General features: G+C 37.6%; 2 protein-coding genes across 2 annotated transcripts; both read left to right on the top strand.

The window, feature by feature from the left end:
• The first annotated feature begins 241 nt into the window (after nucleotides 1–241).
• LOC109019737 (F-box protein SKIP14-like) lies at nucleotides 242–10,029 on the top strand. The gene is made up of 2 exons (XM_019002092.2): nucleotides 242–1,455; nucleotides 9,200–10,029. The coding sequence occupies exons 1-2, from the start codon at nucleotides 583–585 to the stop codon at nucleotides 9,770–9,772; spliced, it is 1,446 nt and encodes a 481-aa protein (XP_018857637.1). The 5' UTR covers nucleotides 242–582; the 3' UTR covers nucleotides 9,773–10,029.
• Nucleotides 10,030–13,865: 3,836 nt separating this feature from the next.
• Nucleotides 13,866–17,023, top strand: LOC109019738 (cytosolic Fe-S cluster assembly factor NBP35). Its single transcript, XM_019002093.2, has 3 exons — nucleotides 13,866–13,959; nucleotides 14,079–14,180; nucleotides 15,909–17,023. Exons 1-3 carry the CDS (start codon nucleotides 13,923–13,925, stop codon nucleotides 16,838–16,840), a joined length of 1,071 nt encoding a protein of 356 aa, XP_018857638.1. The 5' UTR covers nucleotides 13,866–13,922; the 3' UTR covers nucleotides 16,841–17,023.
• Nucleotides 17,024–18,116: the final 1,093 nt, after the last annotated feature.

Below are 18,116 nucleotides of genomic sequence, written 5' to 3' on the forward strand. Positions count from 1 at the left end.
AGATGCAACCTACAAGTTTCTTGCTTCCATTGATTTTATTTTATTTTTATTTTTATTTTATTTTTCTTCTTCTTATTATTAATTTATTAGCATGTTTTATGTGTTGATGTTCTTCTATAATTTAAAAAAAAATATATTTTCTCATTTATTATTAGACTATACAATATATTTTTTTTTTGAAGAGGTTGGGATTATATTTATGGATTTAATTTTCGTTCGGCAAAAAACAACAAATTAAATTTCGGAAAAGAATAAAAAAGAGGTTAAGGGGCAAAGGAAGCATATCCATCTAATCCCCCCCGGAATGCAGAGTTCTTAGTTCTATCGGTCCAAGGATCATCTGGCTTTCTGATTCTCCACCCGCCTCCTTCCTCTCTCGCTCGCTCGCTCCCTCGCTCGCAGTCTCCATCTCTCGCTCTTTATTGCGAAGTCTCTTATATTAGGCTTCTTTTCCTTTTTCCGAACCTGTTGCGATCTTTTCTTTCTCCTTCCTCTTCTTCACCTCAATAATAAGCGGGTGTATATAATTGGGTTGTTTGACCCGGTCTGGGTGTCTTGGCGTAGGGTTCCTGAGATTCAAGAATGCCTCTCAGTTTCTCTAATAGGTACGCGGATATGAATTGTGAGGGTCCACACGATTCTTGGAGTTGCTGGGGTTTGAATTCTGAGTTGGAGGGTTCTGATTGCAGCGAAATGGGCAAGGCTGAATTGGGCGGCTATGGCGAATCGGTGGTGGCTGATGACGTTATCGATAAGTTGCCTAGTGATCCATTTGGAATGGATATAAGGTCTACGATTACGATCACGGGTTGGTTTAAAAATTGGGGGGAGGAATCTGATTCAGGTTGTGATGGTTTTGGGATTGATGAAGCGGAAAATGAGAGTGCTGATCCTCATGGACTATTTGCAGGGTTAAATTGGGTTTGGAATGGTTCCATGAAGTTTGCACCTGATTCTGGTAACATGAAATTAGGCGGAATTTCAATTCCTTGTGATGGGTTTGATGGACTTGGGGTTGAGACTGAATTTCTTGATGATGCTTTTGCACTGGATGGAAATGTGGAGGATTTTATGAGTGTCAGCCGTTTTGGAAATTGGGTTGTGAGCAAAGGAGATCGGGAGTTGAGGGATTGCGGGAAATCTTGTTTTGATGACGGTGAAGGAGGTGCACCCCACGATGCCATGTTTTTTGCTTTGAGCTATCTGGGTGTGCAGGACCTTCTCAATGTAGAAAGGGTTTGCAAATCTTTGCGCGATACGGTTAGAAGTGATCATCTTCTATGGAGAACTATTCACATTGATCAGCCGTTGAGTGAGAAGATCACGGATGATGCTCTTCTGAAGTTGGCTAACAGGGCACAAGGTACCCTTCAGTGCTTGAACCTAGTGGAGTGCATAAGAATAACTGATAGTGGTTTGAAGCACGTACTTGAAACCAATCCAAGACTGACAAAGGTTGGTATTTATAACTTTTTTTTGATATGTTTGGTATTTATAACTCTTAAGTATCTTGGAACGTATATGATTTGTGCTTTTCATATCTAGTCGCGTATAGTCTCCATATGCTTTCCTGTTTCCTTTTCTTCCTCTGATGTGCCTAATGATTTCATGAGGTTAAAGTATATAGTCTTGAAACTATTTAGTGACTGAAGAGAGCATTGTCTCATCTTCCATTATTTTTTATTCAATAAACAAAGATACATAAAATTTCACGTATTATCCTTTCTCTTATACATCACTGAATGTGATATTTATGCCTTTTTGCATCTCAATCAAAATCATAGGGCATTCAGGCATTCTTTACAACTTGAGCGACTTTAATGTGTTTCAGATAGCTTTTGAAAGATTTGTATCGTTTTCTTAGCAGTTATCTTGAAAAAAAATAAACGTGTAGATGTAACACCCTACCCCTATATGGTTAGGAATGTCACTTTCATAACATTACATAGAGTCAGGCTATAAGAGATCCATAAATACTTCAAAACATGACTGAAAATTTAATTAAAACTTAAAAGTAATGATGGAAAAACCACATAAACTGAAAATTAGGGAAAGACCCTCAATTTCATTCTATTCCAACATAAACCGAATTCTAACCTATGTGATGAGCGCTTATTGACTAGGGCATGGTCTCCATTGCTGGTTCTAGTTTTTTTTTTTATTGGCACTGGGTGTTCGGGGGTTCTAGTTTGCATCCTCATATTTAACCTCACCAGAGGTATTTAAAACATAAAAAAAAATGTGATTTGATTGCTTAGTAAGTAGTCCCAACATACTGTAAATAAGTTGGAAACAAGTTTATAAAACATTCATATGTATACACACGCATTTGTGCGCTTCACAAACCATTTTCATTAATCTCTTGGTGATCAACACACATTTGCACCTTATGTATAAGGGGTGGTGGCCCGCCCATACAAGATGGCTTGCTGCTCCTCTAGCTTTGGTGCCACTGCACATTAGTTGTTTTTTGAAATCCTTAACAGGCATTCCTACAATCACATCCTTTTTCTTTTTCTTTCTTTTCTTTTGTTTATCTTTAACTTTCTTTACTTTCCTTTGCTTTTCATCATGTAATACGTGTCTGTAAAAGTTACACTTCACATAGCAGAAGCATGCATATAAAATCATTTACATTCACACATCTTTTTCACATATTATTGGATGCATAAAAAGGGCTACGAAAGAAGGCTACAGAACATTGTATTACATGAAACAATCTTAGAGAAACGTTGCATTGACATTTGAAGACGTAAGGGTCTGATCATGTCTACTACTTCTTAGCTTCAAGAATTTCAATACGCCTCATTCTTTCCTACTCCTGACATGAACTCTTGAACATTAGAGAAAGATACCCAAGAATTTTTGTAGAAACTGGACAGCAAGTGACAGCCTCTAAAATTGATTACTTATACTGTTGGGTTGTATAGTAGGTGGAAAACTTAGAATTAGTGAATTGATTAAACTGTTGGAAGATAAAACAGTTACTATGTCTTGGAAATTGAAGGGGGAAAGCTCTTGCTTTCCAGGTAGTGGTGGCAGCAATAGGGAAAGGGAGTGATAGACTAGGGTTTGAATTTGGGAGCTAACATGTACAGATTTGTAAGGAAAGGACTTCAGCAATTATTCCCTGGGAAAACCGTGAATCGAGGTGCTGAAAGTCAAAGGATTTTCTCACCTAAAGTTGCAGGAGACTTGGAGAGTGATCTATGCTTTCCTTACTTTCTGGAGGACTTTGGGGAAATGTGTTCTGTGAGGGGTTGTCAAACCTGGAGGAAGTCTAGGAATTCTCCAGTCCCTTTTCTATTGTTTTTTAAAAACAGGCTGAGTGGCAGCAGAATTTTCTGAAAAATCGGTGTGGTGGGAGTAGACCTGCAGGTGGCGTGGCAGAGGGGGAAGTGCTATCTGCCCTGTGGGACGTGAAGGTGCAACTGGATAAGTTGCAGAACCAGGTTGATAGTCTAATTACTATTGTCGAACTTAAAGAGGAAAGGGGTGTGGAGGAAAGGGCTGGGCCTTGGCTGAGTAAGGAGCTTCGGGCTGGGCAGAAATCAAAGGAGTGCCCAGGCCCATCGAAGGAGGGCTCAGGCCTATCAAAGGCCTTTCAGACCAGGCCCACTAGTGGGCCTCTCGAAACTAGGCCCAAGCCCACTGGGAAGAAAAGGTCGTCTCCCGTGTGGAGGATCTGCCAGGAAGCTTCTAGACGGGCCTTAGCTAACGGCGGCCCAACCATTGTGCCAGAGTCCTCATCGGTGGCACTGCGACCTGTCGTGGGTCCTTTGACGACCTAGATGGCGCTGGTGATGGAGGCAGAAGGTGAGTTAGGGTCACGATCTAGGCCTTTTGAAGAGTTCTTGCCGCTGTGTGTTGTCACCTCTCCCCTGTGTGGACAGAAACTGCCGATGACCACCATAGAGGCGTTGTCTCCCCAGATGGAGGCCCCTGTGCACTTCCTAGACCACTTGGAGTCTATGTCGATGGGAAGGGCCCTCTCAGGAACTTGTGAATGGGTAGGAACTTGTGAATGGTTGGAAGGTGAGGTGGAGATGGCTGTGGAGGTGGAGGACGACGATGGGCTACGTCAGAACTTGGCTAGTAAGGATTCGAGGGTGTCCCTGAAACTCAGTTTTCCACTAGCAATGTTTTGGTTGAATGGTAGGACATGAATATTTTCGAGGAGAAGGAGAGGAGACCAATTTCTAACCTGTAGTGGGTTCCCAGTGAAGGGTAGCCTATCCCGTTGAATCGTATGTTACCCAATGAATCAAATATGTCGGATTGGGTGCTCCGAAAGGTGAAGGAGATCCAATATTGTGTTGGAATGGAGTGTATAGGTTATGAAGAACAGTTCATGGCCTTATTTATTGCCATAGAGGCAGACCATTCACAGTCTAAGAAGCTAGGGTCTAAAAAACAGCGGGAGCTCAAGCGCCATACTTGGTCGATGAATGATGAGGGAAGCTCAAGTCGTGCTAGAGCCAAGGGGAAAGGACTTGCCTTTCCTATATGAAGCCGAAAATTGTATCTTGGAATGTCCGCGGGTTGAATGAAGTAAATAAACAACTTTGTATAAAAAATTTGCTTCGGGAGTGGAGGGCGGACATAGTATGTTTACAAGAAACTAAGCTGAATTTTGTTTCTAGGAGGATTGTGTGAAGTGTCTGGAGTTGTACTTATGCGGATTGGACTTATCTTGCTTCTAAGGGGCTTCGGGTGGAATCTTATCGATGTGGGATAAAAGAGTTGTGGAAAAAATAGAGGAGTTCGTGGGGGAGTATATTGTGGCCTACTCTTTCAAGAGTGTGGTAGACAATTTTTTGTGGGCTTTTGTAGGTTTATATGGACCAAACGTAGACAATGATTGAAGACTTTTATAGGTGGAACCTTCGGGGTTACATAGCTGGTGGGAGCTTCCCTGGTGCATAGGAGGGGATTTCAATGTCATCAGATTCCCTAGTGAACAATTTGGAGATAGTAGGATGTGCCCAACAATGTTAGAATTTTTAGAGTGTATATTCGACTTAAACCTGTTGGATATTCCTCTCATGGGGGCTCTTTTACTTGTTCGAATAATCAGACATGGTCCCGGCTGGACAGATTTCTAATCTCATAGGAGTGGGAAGTGCATTATCCGAAGGTGTACCAAAAGAGGTTGCCACGTCTTTGCTCAGACCATTTTCCCATCTTGTTGGATTGTGGTGGCATACAAGGAGGGTGCCAATCCTTTAAGTTTGAAAACATGTGGCTGAAAAGTGAAGGCTTTGTGGATAAGGTTAGGCAATGGTGGTCTTCATATCAGTTTCTTTGTACCCCCTCTTTCATTTGAGCTGGTAAACTTAAAGCCTTGAAGTATGATCTTAAGACTTGGAATGCTCAGTCCTTTGGTGAGTTAGGGGAGCGAAAGAAATCCATGATGGAGGAGTTGCAACAATTTGAGAGGATACTTGAGGATAGAGGCCCTTCACCAGAGGAGCTACAACGGAAGGTAAAGTTGAACTCAAAATTGGAGAGAATTCTATCTTTGTAAGAGATCTCTTGGTGTCAGAAGTCGAGAGCATTGTGGTTAAAAGAAGGGGATTGGAGCACAAAGTTCTTCCATAGAGTTGCTAATTCCCATGGAAGAACTAATACCATTGAATGCTGAATATTAATAGTATGGAATGCAATGAGGCCCCTAGGATTCGGGAGCATGTGGTGAACTTCTATGAACAATTGCTTTTAGAATGAGAGGGTTGGAGGCCTAAGCTTGATGGCCTCGACTTTGACACTATTGAGCCTCAGGCAGTGTCTTGGTTGGAGCGGCCTTTTGAAGAGGCGGAAGTTTTTGATGTAGTGAGACACATGGCTAAAGATAAAGCTCCTGCTCCAGATGGCTTCTCGATGGGCTTCTTCCAAGCTTGCTGGGAGGTAGTGAAATAGGACATCATGAATGTGTTTCAGGAAATATTCTCGGTTAGGAAGTTTGAGAAAAGCCTTAATGCCACTTTTATTGCGCTGATCCCAAAGAAGATTGGAGCCTTGGAGATTAAGGACTTTCGACCTATTAGCCTTGTGAATGGGGTGTATAAAATCATCTCTAAGGTGCTTGCAAACAGGTTAGGGGAGGTCTTGGGTTAGATCATCTCGAAGCCACAAAATGCGTTTGTTTTGGGTCGTCAAATTCTGGATTCAGTCCTTATAGCAAATGAAGGCTTGGATAGTAGATTAAAGTTAGGGTGGACGTTTGACTCTCATCAAGAGCACTCTCTCTATCTTACCTACATATTTTTTGTCTTTGTTTCCCATACCTGTTAGTGTGGCGGCTCGAATTGAAAAATTGTATCGGGATTTCTTATGGAGTGGGATGGGGGATGAAACCAAATTTCACCTGGTGAGATGGGACAAGGTGTGTAGACCAATCTCGTCAGGTGGTTTGGGTGTAAAAAATTTGAGAACTTTACTTGGGAAATGGTTACGGAGGTATAACATGGAATCAGACGCCTTATGGAAGTAGGTGGTCGATCGCAAATATGGGACCTTGTGGGGCGGATGGTGTACTGAAGAACCACATGGGGCTAAATTGGCTAATGGTGTGGTGTTTTGGAAGTATATTCGACGTGGATGGGGGGAATTTTATAGCCATGCTAGAGTAGTGTTTTGGGGGGGAGGGGTCCTGAATAAAGTTTTGGAGGGACATATGGTGTGGGAATGAGGCCCTTAAGGATTCATTTTCAACTTTTTCGTGTGGCTTGTAATCAAGATGCTTCATTAGCGGACCTCATGTTTTGTTCAAGGGACCAAGTGCAGTGGAATATCACTTTTAGTAGAGCGGCGCAAGATTGGGAAGTAGACAGTTTTGAGGCTTTTTTCAGCCTATTATATTCTGTGAAGCCGAACAGTCATCAAGCTAATAGGTTGTGGTGGACACCTGTGGGTAAGGGCATTTTTTCGGTCTGATCTTTCTACAAGTCCCTTTCACATCTAGCAAATACTCAGTTTCCATGTAGGAAAATCTGGAGGAATAAGGCACCTCCTAAAGCGGTTTTCTTTACTAGGACAGTAGCGTTGGGGAAGATTCTGACTATTGATAATTTGCGGAAGCGACAAGTAGTTATCCTCGATTGGTGTTGTATGTGTAAGAGATCCGGGGAGATTGTAAAACGCCTCTTGTTACATTGTGAGATAGCTAGAGCCTTGTGGTTGGAAGTGTTTAGCCGATCTGACTTATATTTTGTAATGCCTGCAACGGTGGTTGATCTATTGGCTAGCTGGACGCTTCTGAGAGGAGTCTCACAAATCAAAGCCGTATGGAAAATGATTCAGACCTGCATTATGTGGTGCTTATGGCAAGAGCAGAATGAGCGGACTTTCGAAAACAAGGAGCAGTCACTAGAGGAACTTCGTACTCATTTTTTTCATACTTTATTTCTATGGGCCATAGCTTTAGATTTTAATGGCCTGACTTTTCATGACTTTCTAGTTTTTAATACTGTGACCTAGATAGGTCTTATCTCTTGTATACCATCTTATGTACTTAGGCTTTGCCTATTCTTTATTAATAACATTATCGTTTACTTATCCAAAAAAAAAAAAAAACAAAAATTCTGAAAAATTGTGGTGTGTTTGGTTAACAAAAAGATATAGTTTTAAGGCATAAAGCCCAGTTTAAAGCCAGCCTGATTGGCTGCAGATTCCTAGTGGTTTATGGATTTCTTATAAGCTTCCAACCTTTTTTATTTATAAGTAAAACGGATTTTTATTAATACAAAAAATTGGCATAGCCCTAATACAAAGGACGTATATAAGAGAATGCGCCTAATTAGGAGCTTGAGATAGATACAAGGAAGTCATGAAAATTTAGTCCGTTGATGCATGATTCAAGCCATCAATTTATTTCTATTCTATTTGTTATCATCATTATTTACTATTACCAAATAAAAAAAGTACCACAAATAGTGAAGAACTTACTTTTAGGAATCATTAAATCCTCACATTGAAGTCTATAGCTATAGCCTAGAGAAATGATGTATTGAAAAAGAAACTTTTAAGATCACCTTATCAAAAAAAAGAAACTTTTAAGATCATCCAGAGAGAGCTCCTAATTTTCGAAGTTCCAGTTATTTCTTTCCATCCAAATGCACCATAATAAGCAAATGGAAGCCATCTTCCACACTGCTGCAATTTGGGGATTGCCTTAAAGGCCTCTCAAGTTGGCAAGAAGATCGACCATCCTCCGAGGCATAATCATGCTAACCTGACTCTGCTGAAAAATTATTCCATAAAGCCATGGCAACCTCATTGAAGGAGCAAGTGATCCACCTTTTCTTCACTTTTTTCTACCATGCAGCACCAAAGTTTGGAAGTTGAACTTTTCAATTCAATAAGCAGAAAATCCTAGGCTTAATGGGTTTGGCAGGCTTGATTTCTTTGGTTCTAGTAGCCTCATTCCCCCTTAATTGCAGCTAGGTCAATGACTGTATCCTTAGGGACTCGGCAGGTTTCCATAACAGTCCTAATTGAGCAGTTTTATACTCTATGGGTCTTGATTATATTCATACTACTATAGCAAATTAACACCATAAATGAAAATCAATCAGCAATTAGTATTATACCAACTGGTGCTTATAACATAGGCCAGTCGGAGAATGATAAAGTTTTTTTTTTATAATTAAAAATCAAATCTATTAATTCCAATAGGCGTAGCCAAGTACACTGGATATATACAAGAGAAAACACCTAGTTGGGGTGCAAAAAAAGAAAAAAAAAAGATAAACCCATCTAGGAAAATGAACCTAACAAAGCCCTAGCCCAAGCCCAAAGAGGCACCTGCCCAAACCATGATAAAGTTACAACTACTTTACAACTCTATTTCAAATGGGGATAGTTATGTAAATTTAAAATTATTTTTAATGAAGTGGCACAATTACATTGGTTATAATTGTAAAGAGTTGTAAAATAGTTATAGATGTATCATTACCCAGGCCAATTTGTTTCATTGGTGATCTCATTTGAGTTGGGATCTATATGGCAAAAAATTTGACATCTTTTGCAGCTCTTGATGCTGCATGTGTCAGGTTGTTCTTTTTTCGATTTTCATCTAAATCTTGAGTCAGCAGAACCAAAGGTTTCTAACTGTTGCTACTGATTCCTTGTCCTTTTCGATTATTATGTTTATCTTGAACTTTTATTAATTCATTATTGGCTAACTTCTTGTATGCAGCTAAGCGTCCCAGGATGTGTCAGACTTAGTGTTGATGGCTTATTGGATAACTTAAGGGCCTTCAAGTCTGTTGGCTTGCCTGGAATAAAGCACTTAAGAATTGGGGGCATCCACAGTATAATGGACAAACAGTTTGAAGAATTGCAGTTTTTGCTGAATGCAGATAAGCATATGCCGCTGAGTGCCCGCCGACCACGGATTTATCGTGGGGGGAAGTCGTATCTCTCTTCTGATGATGATTGTGCCATCGACGTTGAGGTCTGCCCCAGGTGCCAGAAGTTTAGACTAGTTTATGATTGTCCAGCAGAGAGTTGTCAGGGGAAACATCAGACTGCCCAGTTGTGCAGGGCTTGCATACTCTGCATAGCACGCTGTATCAATTGTGGGCGCTGCATTAAGGACCGTGATTATGAGGAAACATTTTGTCTAGACTCCCTGTGTTTGGATTGTTGGAAGCTTAATGGACAAGATAGGCCAGGTGAAAAAGGTGCACCATCTTTCATCGAGAGACCTGGTACCAGTTTTGCTTCTGTGGCAGATAGGGAAGATATTGTGCATCGCCATTGGATGTAGGTTTTGTGGTAGAATCACATCGTTTGGCTGGCTGCCCAGATGAATAATGCAAATGCCACTTGCATAGATGCTAGGAGTGGGAACTCCTGTAATCATGAAGAATATGCAGCTTGTGAAGACAGTGGAAGTGTACCACTAGCAGACCTCTAACAGCGTAGTTGGTGCCTTGTCGCTACCTTGATATACGATGTTCAAGGAGAAGAGGAATAAAATAAAGAAAAAAAAATGAAGAAAACGATTGAATGAAACAAGGGAACTTGGGGAGATGAAGAAATAAAAATAAAAGGGAATGCTGGTCAAATAAAGATAGGCTTTTGATTTATAATTTTTTGTGTCGAGTAAGGATTATCTAATGCTTCTCTGGCTCCTGGCGTTACTATTTGTGTTCTTTGACGACGAAGAAGAAGAAACAAAGAGGAAGAAGAAGAAGAAGAAACAAAGAGGAATGCTGGTCAAATCAAAATAGGCTTTTGATTAATAATTTTGTGTCAAGTAAGGATGATCTCATGCTTCCGTGGTTCTTGTCTGTATGATTTGTGTTCTTTGATGACACTGAAGAATTCAATTTGTACGCGTGACTGTGGAAGTTTGGTAGCATCTGCTTCTGGTAACGTTTGCTGAAGACCACTCTTGTCATAAAAGTTGGGATTTTTTCAATCGATGCAGATGAGGAGAAATCATGCTAAAAGCAGAGACTGCTGGAGGTATTATGACACTTGTGTTTTGTGTCAACTCTGTGATACCTTGCTTTACATAGGCAGCTGTTGCACCTTGACTGATCTATTATTTTTCATGGGATCTGTTGCAAAGCTGTTCCGTTTCAAGTAACCTATAGGTTTAGCTTTCCCATTTGTCTCCGGGGAAAAAAAAAAAACAAAAAAGCATTCCCATTGTCTTGTGATTTGGTGATTTGGTCTTTGGCAACCTCATAATATTGTAATCGACCAGTAGATGAGGAGGATTGTATGTCCGTTCTTGTTCTGTTGCTATTGTTCCCATGGAGTAGCATCTCATTCTCGATAAGGAAACCTTACTCCATTTTGCCCCTGCTTTCGTAATGAGTGAGAATTGTTATGCATCTTATTCAAGTTCTTATGCAGGATTGGGTTGAGTATAAATATGCTTCCAATCAAACAGTCTTTTAACACATATTGCATCCCATGTTTTTCTCTTCTCCCCCCACATATCTAGATGTCAATTTATTTTTGCGATAAAGTTGGTTAGGGCTTGCAAAAGACTCTGTTTGGTGCAATCTTAGCTTATCCCCACTTGCTTGAAGGAACAGAGTTTGGAATGTAGGCGTATGGGGGTATGATGCTATAATAATTGTGTCTAATCTCATGCACCAGATCCTCCCATGGTGATGATTTCTCATTATCTATGTCCGTTGTTAGGGTATAAACACAACACACTGTTCAAGTGTTGTAACAGCAATGAAATGTCACCAGTACTGTATCTGTAACTTGCAAACTGTATCATCATATATTGGAAGAAACTCATATTTGATGGCAGAATTCGATTATTCCTGAAAAAACAACACTAGTAGTAGTCGACATTCTATTTGGCCTTTCGGATGACCAAGAACAGATCACGATAAATCTCCATTGAAGATGTCACTTAAACCCCTTTTGTGTCTAGTCAATTAAATCCAGCATCAACGATAAAACTAGTAATCAGACCGAAAAAAATATATATATATTTGTAATTATGAATTATGTAATTACATCGTAATCGTTTTGAAAAAAGTGAATAAAATATAAGATTCACATAAAAAAAAATTAATTTTTTAATAATAAATTTTATTTTATTTTAAAATAATTTCATGACGTTTATGTATTTCACGATGACCTAAAATTATTAAAAGAAAATAATGTCGAGTTGGACATGTATTGTCGGTTTGGGATATATTTAGGATACGTTGGGGTAGCCAACATACTTCAGCACTTTCCAAGTATTCTCGTACTATTAGAAATATTTTACAAGCCAAACAACTTAAAATATTCTCAATAGGACCCACAAACCAATTCCAATGTCTACTTATAACTATTCACAAACATTCTATAATATTTATCACTATTAAATATAAATAAAAAATAAAATCACTATAATATTTATCACTATTATATATAAATAAAAAATAATTTCACTAGAATATTTCTTTATATTATATATAAATAAAAAATAAAATTACTATAATATTTATCACTATTACAAATAAATAAAAAATAATTTCACTAGAATATTTATTTGTATTATATATAAATAAAAAATAAAATCACTATAATCAGGGGCGAAACTCGAATTTGGTGCGTGGGGGGGCGATTAGCAAAGTGTATCGTATGTAGGGGTGAATGAAACCGACATTAAAAATAGTAAAGTGTCACCGAGATTTAACATTAACTATATAAGGTTGTTATCTAGGGATAAACTAAATTATTAAAGCCACTCATCTAAACCTCTCATTTGAGCTCCATCGAACTCAAATGAAAGATAAAAATTGAGATAGAAATAGACATGTAAGATTTTTTGAAGCAAATGATAAAAATTAAGTAAACAAAGATAAATTTTTTTTTATATCTAAGATTGAATATTGTAAAGTCTCTATAATATATATAGAAATAGCTATAAGAGATTTGTTGCATTCACTTCTAATTGTTAACTTGATAGTAGTATATATGTACTTGCTAATAAAACTAATCCAAACAAGCTAGTTGGTGAAAGAGTTAAAATGAAAAGTGTAAATAAATAGGAAAAATGAGGTTGTAAATTTACCAAATAGCTTATAAAAAAAAGACGGAGATATTTTATTGCCTCTTATGAGATGTAAAAAAAAAAAAAAAAGTGAGGTTTTATTAATGACAAAAAATAGGTATAATTATAAAAAAATTATTAAAAATTAAAAGAAACCCAGACAACTAAGTACTAAATGAGATTTTTGAAAATGTTTTGGGGGGACAAATTATCTTTATATTTAGATATCTTTAAAAAAACTATATACCAAAACATGTTTTTGAAAAATTTTGGAGGGGCGATAGCCCCCCCAACCTCCAACGTGGGTCCGCCCCTGACTATAATATTTATCACTATTATATATAAATAAAAAATAAAATCACAATAATATTAATCACTATTAAATATAAATAAAAAAATAAAATCACTATAATATTTATCACAATTATATATAAATAAAAAATAAAATCACTATAATATTTATCACTATTAAATATAAATAAAAAATAAAATCACAATTATATATAAATAAAAAATAAAATCACTATAATATTTATCACTATTAAATATAAATCAAAAATAAAATCACTATTATATATAAATACAAAAATAAAATCACTATAATATATAAATAAAAAATAAAATCACTATAATATATAAATAAAAAATAACATCACTATTTATCACTATTATATATAAATAAAAAAAATTAGTATTATATATAAATAAATAAATAAAATCACTATAATATATAAAAAATAAAATTACTATAATATTTATCACTATTATATATAAATAAAAAATAAAATTACTATAATATTTAAATAAAAAATAACATTACTATAATATTTATCAGTATTATATATATGAAAATAAAATCATTATAATATTCATCACTATTATATATAAATTAAAAATCAAATCATTATAATATTTATCATTATTATATATAAAAATAAAATAAAATCACTACAATATTTATTAATATTAAAAAATCACTATAATAAAATCACTATAATATTTATTACTAAAAATAAAATTACTATAATATTTATGAGACTCACATATTTTTCAACTACTTATCAAAAGTTAACAACTCAACATACTTCACACATCTAAACAACTTAAAATATTCTCAATATGATTCACAAACTCACTCCAATCTCTACTACTCATAAATATTTACAAACATTCTCAACATTTTTCAAATATTCTCACTACCAAAACATACCCTTAAGATTTCGGGTCAACAACTACGGCGTGGCTTGGGGTGAACGACTCAAATGTCAACACGCAACCGTGGATCTCGACCCGAACCACAACCCACCGACTCCAGACCCGACGTGAAGTATCTCTCTTTATATGTTCTTTTGGTTCCGTCTCTCAGCTTGAACCTGAAGCAGAGGACAAAGTCGCGAACATGGAGAACGGTGAAATTCCCGAAAACGCTAACGAGCGTAAGTTTTTCCCATTGTTATTCATCCCCCCCAACCTTATTATCTTCAAGGATCAATGGCTTTTGTTCGTTGAGTTACTTCTCAATTTCTTTTTTTTTCCCCTTCTTTGTGATATTCAGATTGCCCTGGTACCCAATCAGATTCTGCTGGAAAATCTGACGCTTGCGAAGGATGCCCTAATCAAGAAGTTTGTGCTACTGCTCCTAAAGGCCCTGACCCAGGTTCTCTCTCTCTCTCTCTCTCGCTTATTTCGTTTTTTTTTTTTTTTTCCATATTGACTTTGAATTCGGATTTGATTAATTATTTTGACTTTTTTGTTTGTTATTCAAGTTTAGCCTTGGGCCACATCCATGCATGTGTTCTGTGCCGATATTATGTTTGTTGTTGTTACTTGGTAAACTTTGAGTTCTTGTGACTCCTGGAATTATGATTGCAATTAGAGTGCTCGTTGTTACTTGCACCTAGATAGGAACTGTGCTGAACTAGTAAACAATGTGATGAAGGATTTTGCTTACATCTTGGAATAAGTCAGATGTCCAAAACGGGAGAGACAGGAAGTTCTGGTGTAGAATTCTTTTGTGAGTCTTCTCTTAGCACGTGGCCTTATGATTATCCTTTGTTACGAACTATGGGACAGGTATACCAAGTCATTCTTTAGGCATTTGAGGTTGTGGGTATCTTTTTTTTATAAGTGGATTCAATCTGCTCACAATAATATTATCCATAGAGTAAAGTGCCAAGGAATACAAACTACTTCCTTGGCGTAAATAGAAAGGTGAAAACATATAGTCATGAGGTTGTGGATATCTTTCTGAAGTCTTCATTTGTGATTGTGTTCTGAAGTGTTTTTTATAATTGACAAAGGTCTTGCATATAAGTCTAGTGATTTAATATTCTAGGCAGTGGGTATCCTTACAAACGTTTTGCCATTACATATATTATGTTAAACTACTGCTTCTCCCAAAAGCTTTAGGTGATCAGAAAGGGTAAATCTAATTACTTAACCATTATTCTTGCATCCTTTCTCTTGTACCTATGCTGTGGATTCGGAATTTTCCTTAATAAATGGATCCAAAAACATGAGATTTTGACTTCTAAAATAGAATGCAATGTGTGTCAAGATTTGAACTCAAGACTTACTCTAATACCATGTCAAATTACCATTTGTCCCAAACGTTTGAAGAGATAGGAAAGGGAGAATCTAATTACTTAAAAATTATGCTTAGATAGCATCACACACCATCATAAGAAAGCAGAGGCAGCCAAAAGAAATGGGTCAATCAAAGATACTAATAAGAACATTTCCCTGATTCTTATATGTCATCTACTGAGCATTTATTGAAATAGTTTCAGGTTCTAGCTTTAATTATCATCATTTCTATATGTTTCAGGTTGGTAGCTCGTGTTTCTGTCCTCCCTTAATTCTGCTTGGATAAATTTTGAGAGAGAGAGGCCTTTTGCTGAAAGTCAATTAAGTTTACCAATCGTCATAATTCCTATTTGGAGGCCTTATAATGAGTAGGATACATATTTGGTTCCAGTTCTTTTTGCACCGTGATGAAAGCATACTGCATCTCCAAGATTGAACTGCCAGCTGTTGCATTGTCTTAATGGTCTTGTGCATTACCCAATGTGTCAAAGCTACATTATTGATAATTTCATGCAGATTCTTTTAATCCAAATATGAGCTGTGTCTGTGGGTGAGAGAGAGAGAGAGAGAGAAGGAGAGATTTTTTTTTTTGTTTGGAGGGGAGGGGAGGGGAGGGGGGGGGGGGTGCTCTGCTAAGAGAATTAACTGTGTGGAATTCAGTTATTACAGTTATGCACGACCTGCAAGGTATTTGGTCATGTTTGCTTTGGAATGGTGCATGTTGTGTTCTGTGATTGTATTGAATGTCACAAAAGTGGTATGCTTTTCATCATAACATTTCCGATGTTTGTTTGTGCAGACTTGGTTGCAATCACTGAAAGAATGGCTACTGTTAAGCATAAGATACTGGTTTTATCGGGTAAAGGTGGAGTTGGCAAGAGTACATTCTCTGCCCAACTGTCGTTTGCTCTGGCAGCTATGGACTTCCAAGTGGGTCTCCTTGACATTGACATTTGTGGCCCGAGCATCCCAAAGATGCTTGGCCTAGAAGGTCAAGATGTCCACCAGAGCAACCTTGGCTGGTCTCCTGTTTACGTTGAGTCCAACCTTGGGGTCATGTCCATTGGATTCATGCTTCCTAACCCTGATGAAGCTGTCATATGGAGGGGTCCACGCAAAAATGGGCTCATCAAGCAATTCCTGAAGGATGTATACTGGGGAGAACTTGATTTTTTGATTGTTGATGCTCCTCCTGGGACCTCAGATGAGCACATCTCAATTGTCCAACTGCTCGAGGCTACTGGAATAGATGGTGCAATTATAGTCACTACTCCACAAGAAGTCTCCTTGATTGATGTGCGGAAAGAAGTGAGTTTCTGCAAGAAAGTTGGAGTCCAGGTTCTTGGGGTTGTTGAGAACATGAGTGGCTTGTGCCAGCCAGTGATGGATTTCAAGTTTACAAAGATGACAGAGACAGGTGAACAGAGAGACGTTACAGAGTGGTTCAAGGAGTATGTGAGAGAAAACGCACCAGAGATTCAAAATTTGTTTGCTTGTAGTGAAGTCTTTGACAGTAGTGGTGGTGGTGCAGAAAGAATGTCGAGGGAAATGGGTGTACCTTTTCTTGGGAAAGTACCTTTGGATCCACAGCTTTGCAAGGCAGCTGAAGAAGGTAGATCCTGCTTCATTGATAAAAAATGTGGGGCAAGCGCTCCTGCACTGAAGATGATCATAGAAAAATTGATTGAAAATCAGGGGTTCTCAAGAATGTTGGTTGCTGATGGCGCGTAGGTGGTTGGCATCAGCTTGCGGTCCTTGTGGATTAAAATTTTGTTTGTCTTTTCTTCTGTTCCCCTTTCTATCTATAGTAGCTTGAATCTCATTTGTATTTTTTTAGCTTGATATGTGTGAACTGATTTGTTTAGAACATGACTATTTTTTTAATGTAATGAAAACCTGTGGTATTTGTTTTTTTTTTTTTTTAAAGAGGTGGTATTTGGTTTTGATTGGCCATGCGCTGTGCAAAATAGTTCTTTGATGTGTTTTACAGGTGATGTTACTCTTATCTTTTTGGTTTATACACGAAAATTGAAAATTCAGGAAACTTTTGTAAACAAACAAGTAATAGCTTTTGAACTGGGCTTTTGAACTGATTTTGTACTTAATTCTTTAATTTTGCCGAAATTGGTCAGCCAGAAACAGAAATGGCTGATCACTGATGGCTCATATTTGCCTCAGCTCAAAGTACCTCATTCATTAAATGCATTAGCTCAACGCAGACAATGGACACATTGGAACTCGACTATTCATGGTGAGGACTGGCGAGGTTGTATGTCGTAATTTCTGCCGTTGCCCGGCGTATTATCATATATTGTATAAATTTTATTTAATTCTTCTATACTCACGTGCAATATAAGCTAACATGTACTTTCATTTGTTTTTACTGTAGTGTATAAATACTGTGTAAATGCATATTCAGAATATAATATCAGTTTCTAGAATTTTCCCAACTCTCTCTCTCTCTCTCGACTTTCATCTTGCTTTCCCTCTTATCATGGTATCAGAAGAAAAAACCCTAACCCTAGACTATTGAAGCGTCTTCATGCCCATTCCCACCGACGAATCGTCTTCTACCAACCCTAATCCTTATGTTGTTCATTCCTATGTAGATTATTCGAATCTATATTATCTTCAGAGTGGAAATCATCTTGGTGCGATGCACGTCTCCCAACCCCTCATTGGTGATAACTTTCTTACATGGAATAGATCCATGTTTATGGCTCTTATTGCCAAAAATAAACTATGTTTTGTTGATTGTGCTTTGCCGAAACCTTCTTAAGGTAATCCTATGTATCACACTTGGATTCGTTGTAATATTGTTGTTCTTTCTTGGCTGCTTAATGCTTTGTCCAAAGAAATCGTATCCTCAGTCCTTTACATTGATTCCTAGGAAGAAACTTAGAGTGACTTGAAGGAACGATTTGCACAAAATAATCAGCCTCCTATCTTCCAGATCCGAAAGACTATTGATTCTTTATTTCAAGAAAACACCGTTGTAAGTTCCTAT

Source organism: Juglans regia, chromosome 1, assembly GCF_001411555.2.
Source record: "Juglans regia cultivar Chandler chromosome 1, Walnut 2.0, whole genome shotgun sequence".
Lineage (NCBI taxonomy): Eukaryota > Viridiplantae > Streptophyta > Magnoliopsida > Fagales > Juglandaceae > Juglans > Juglans regia.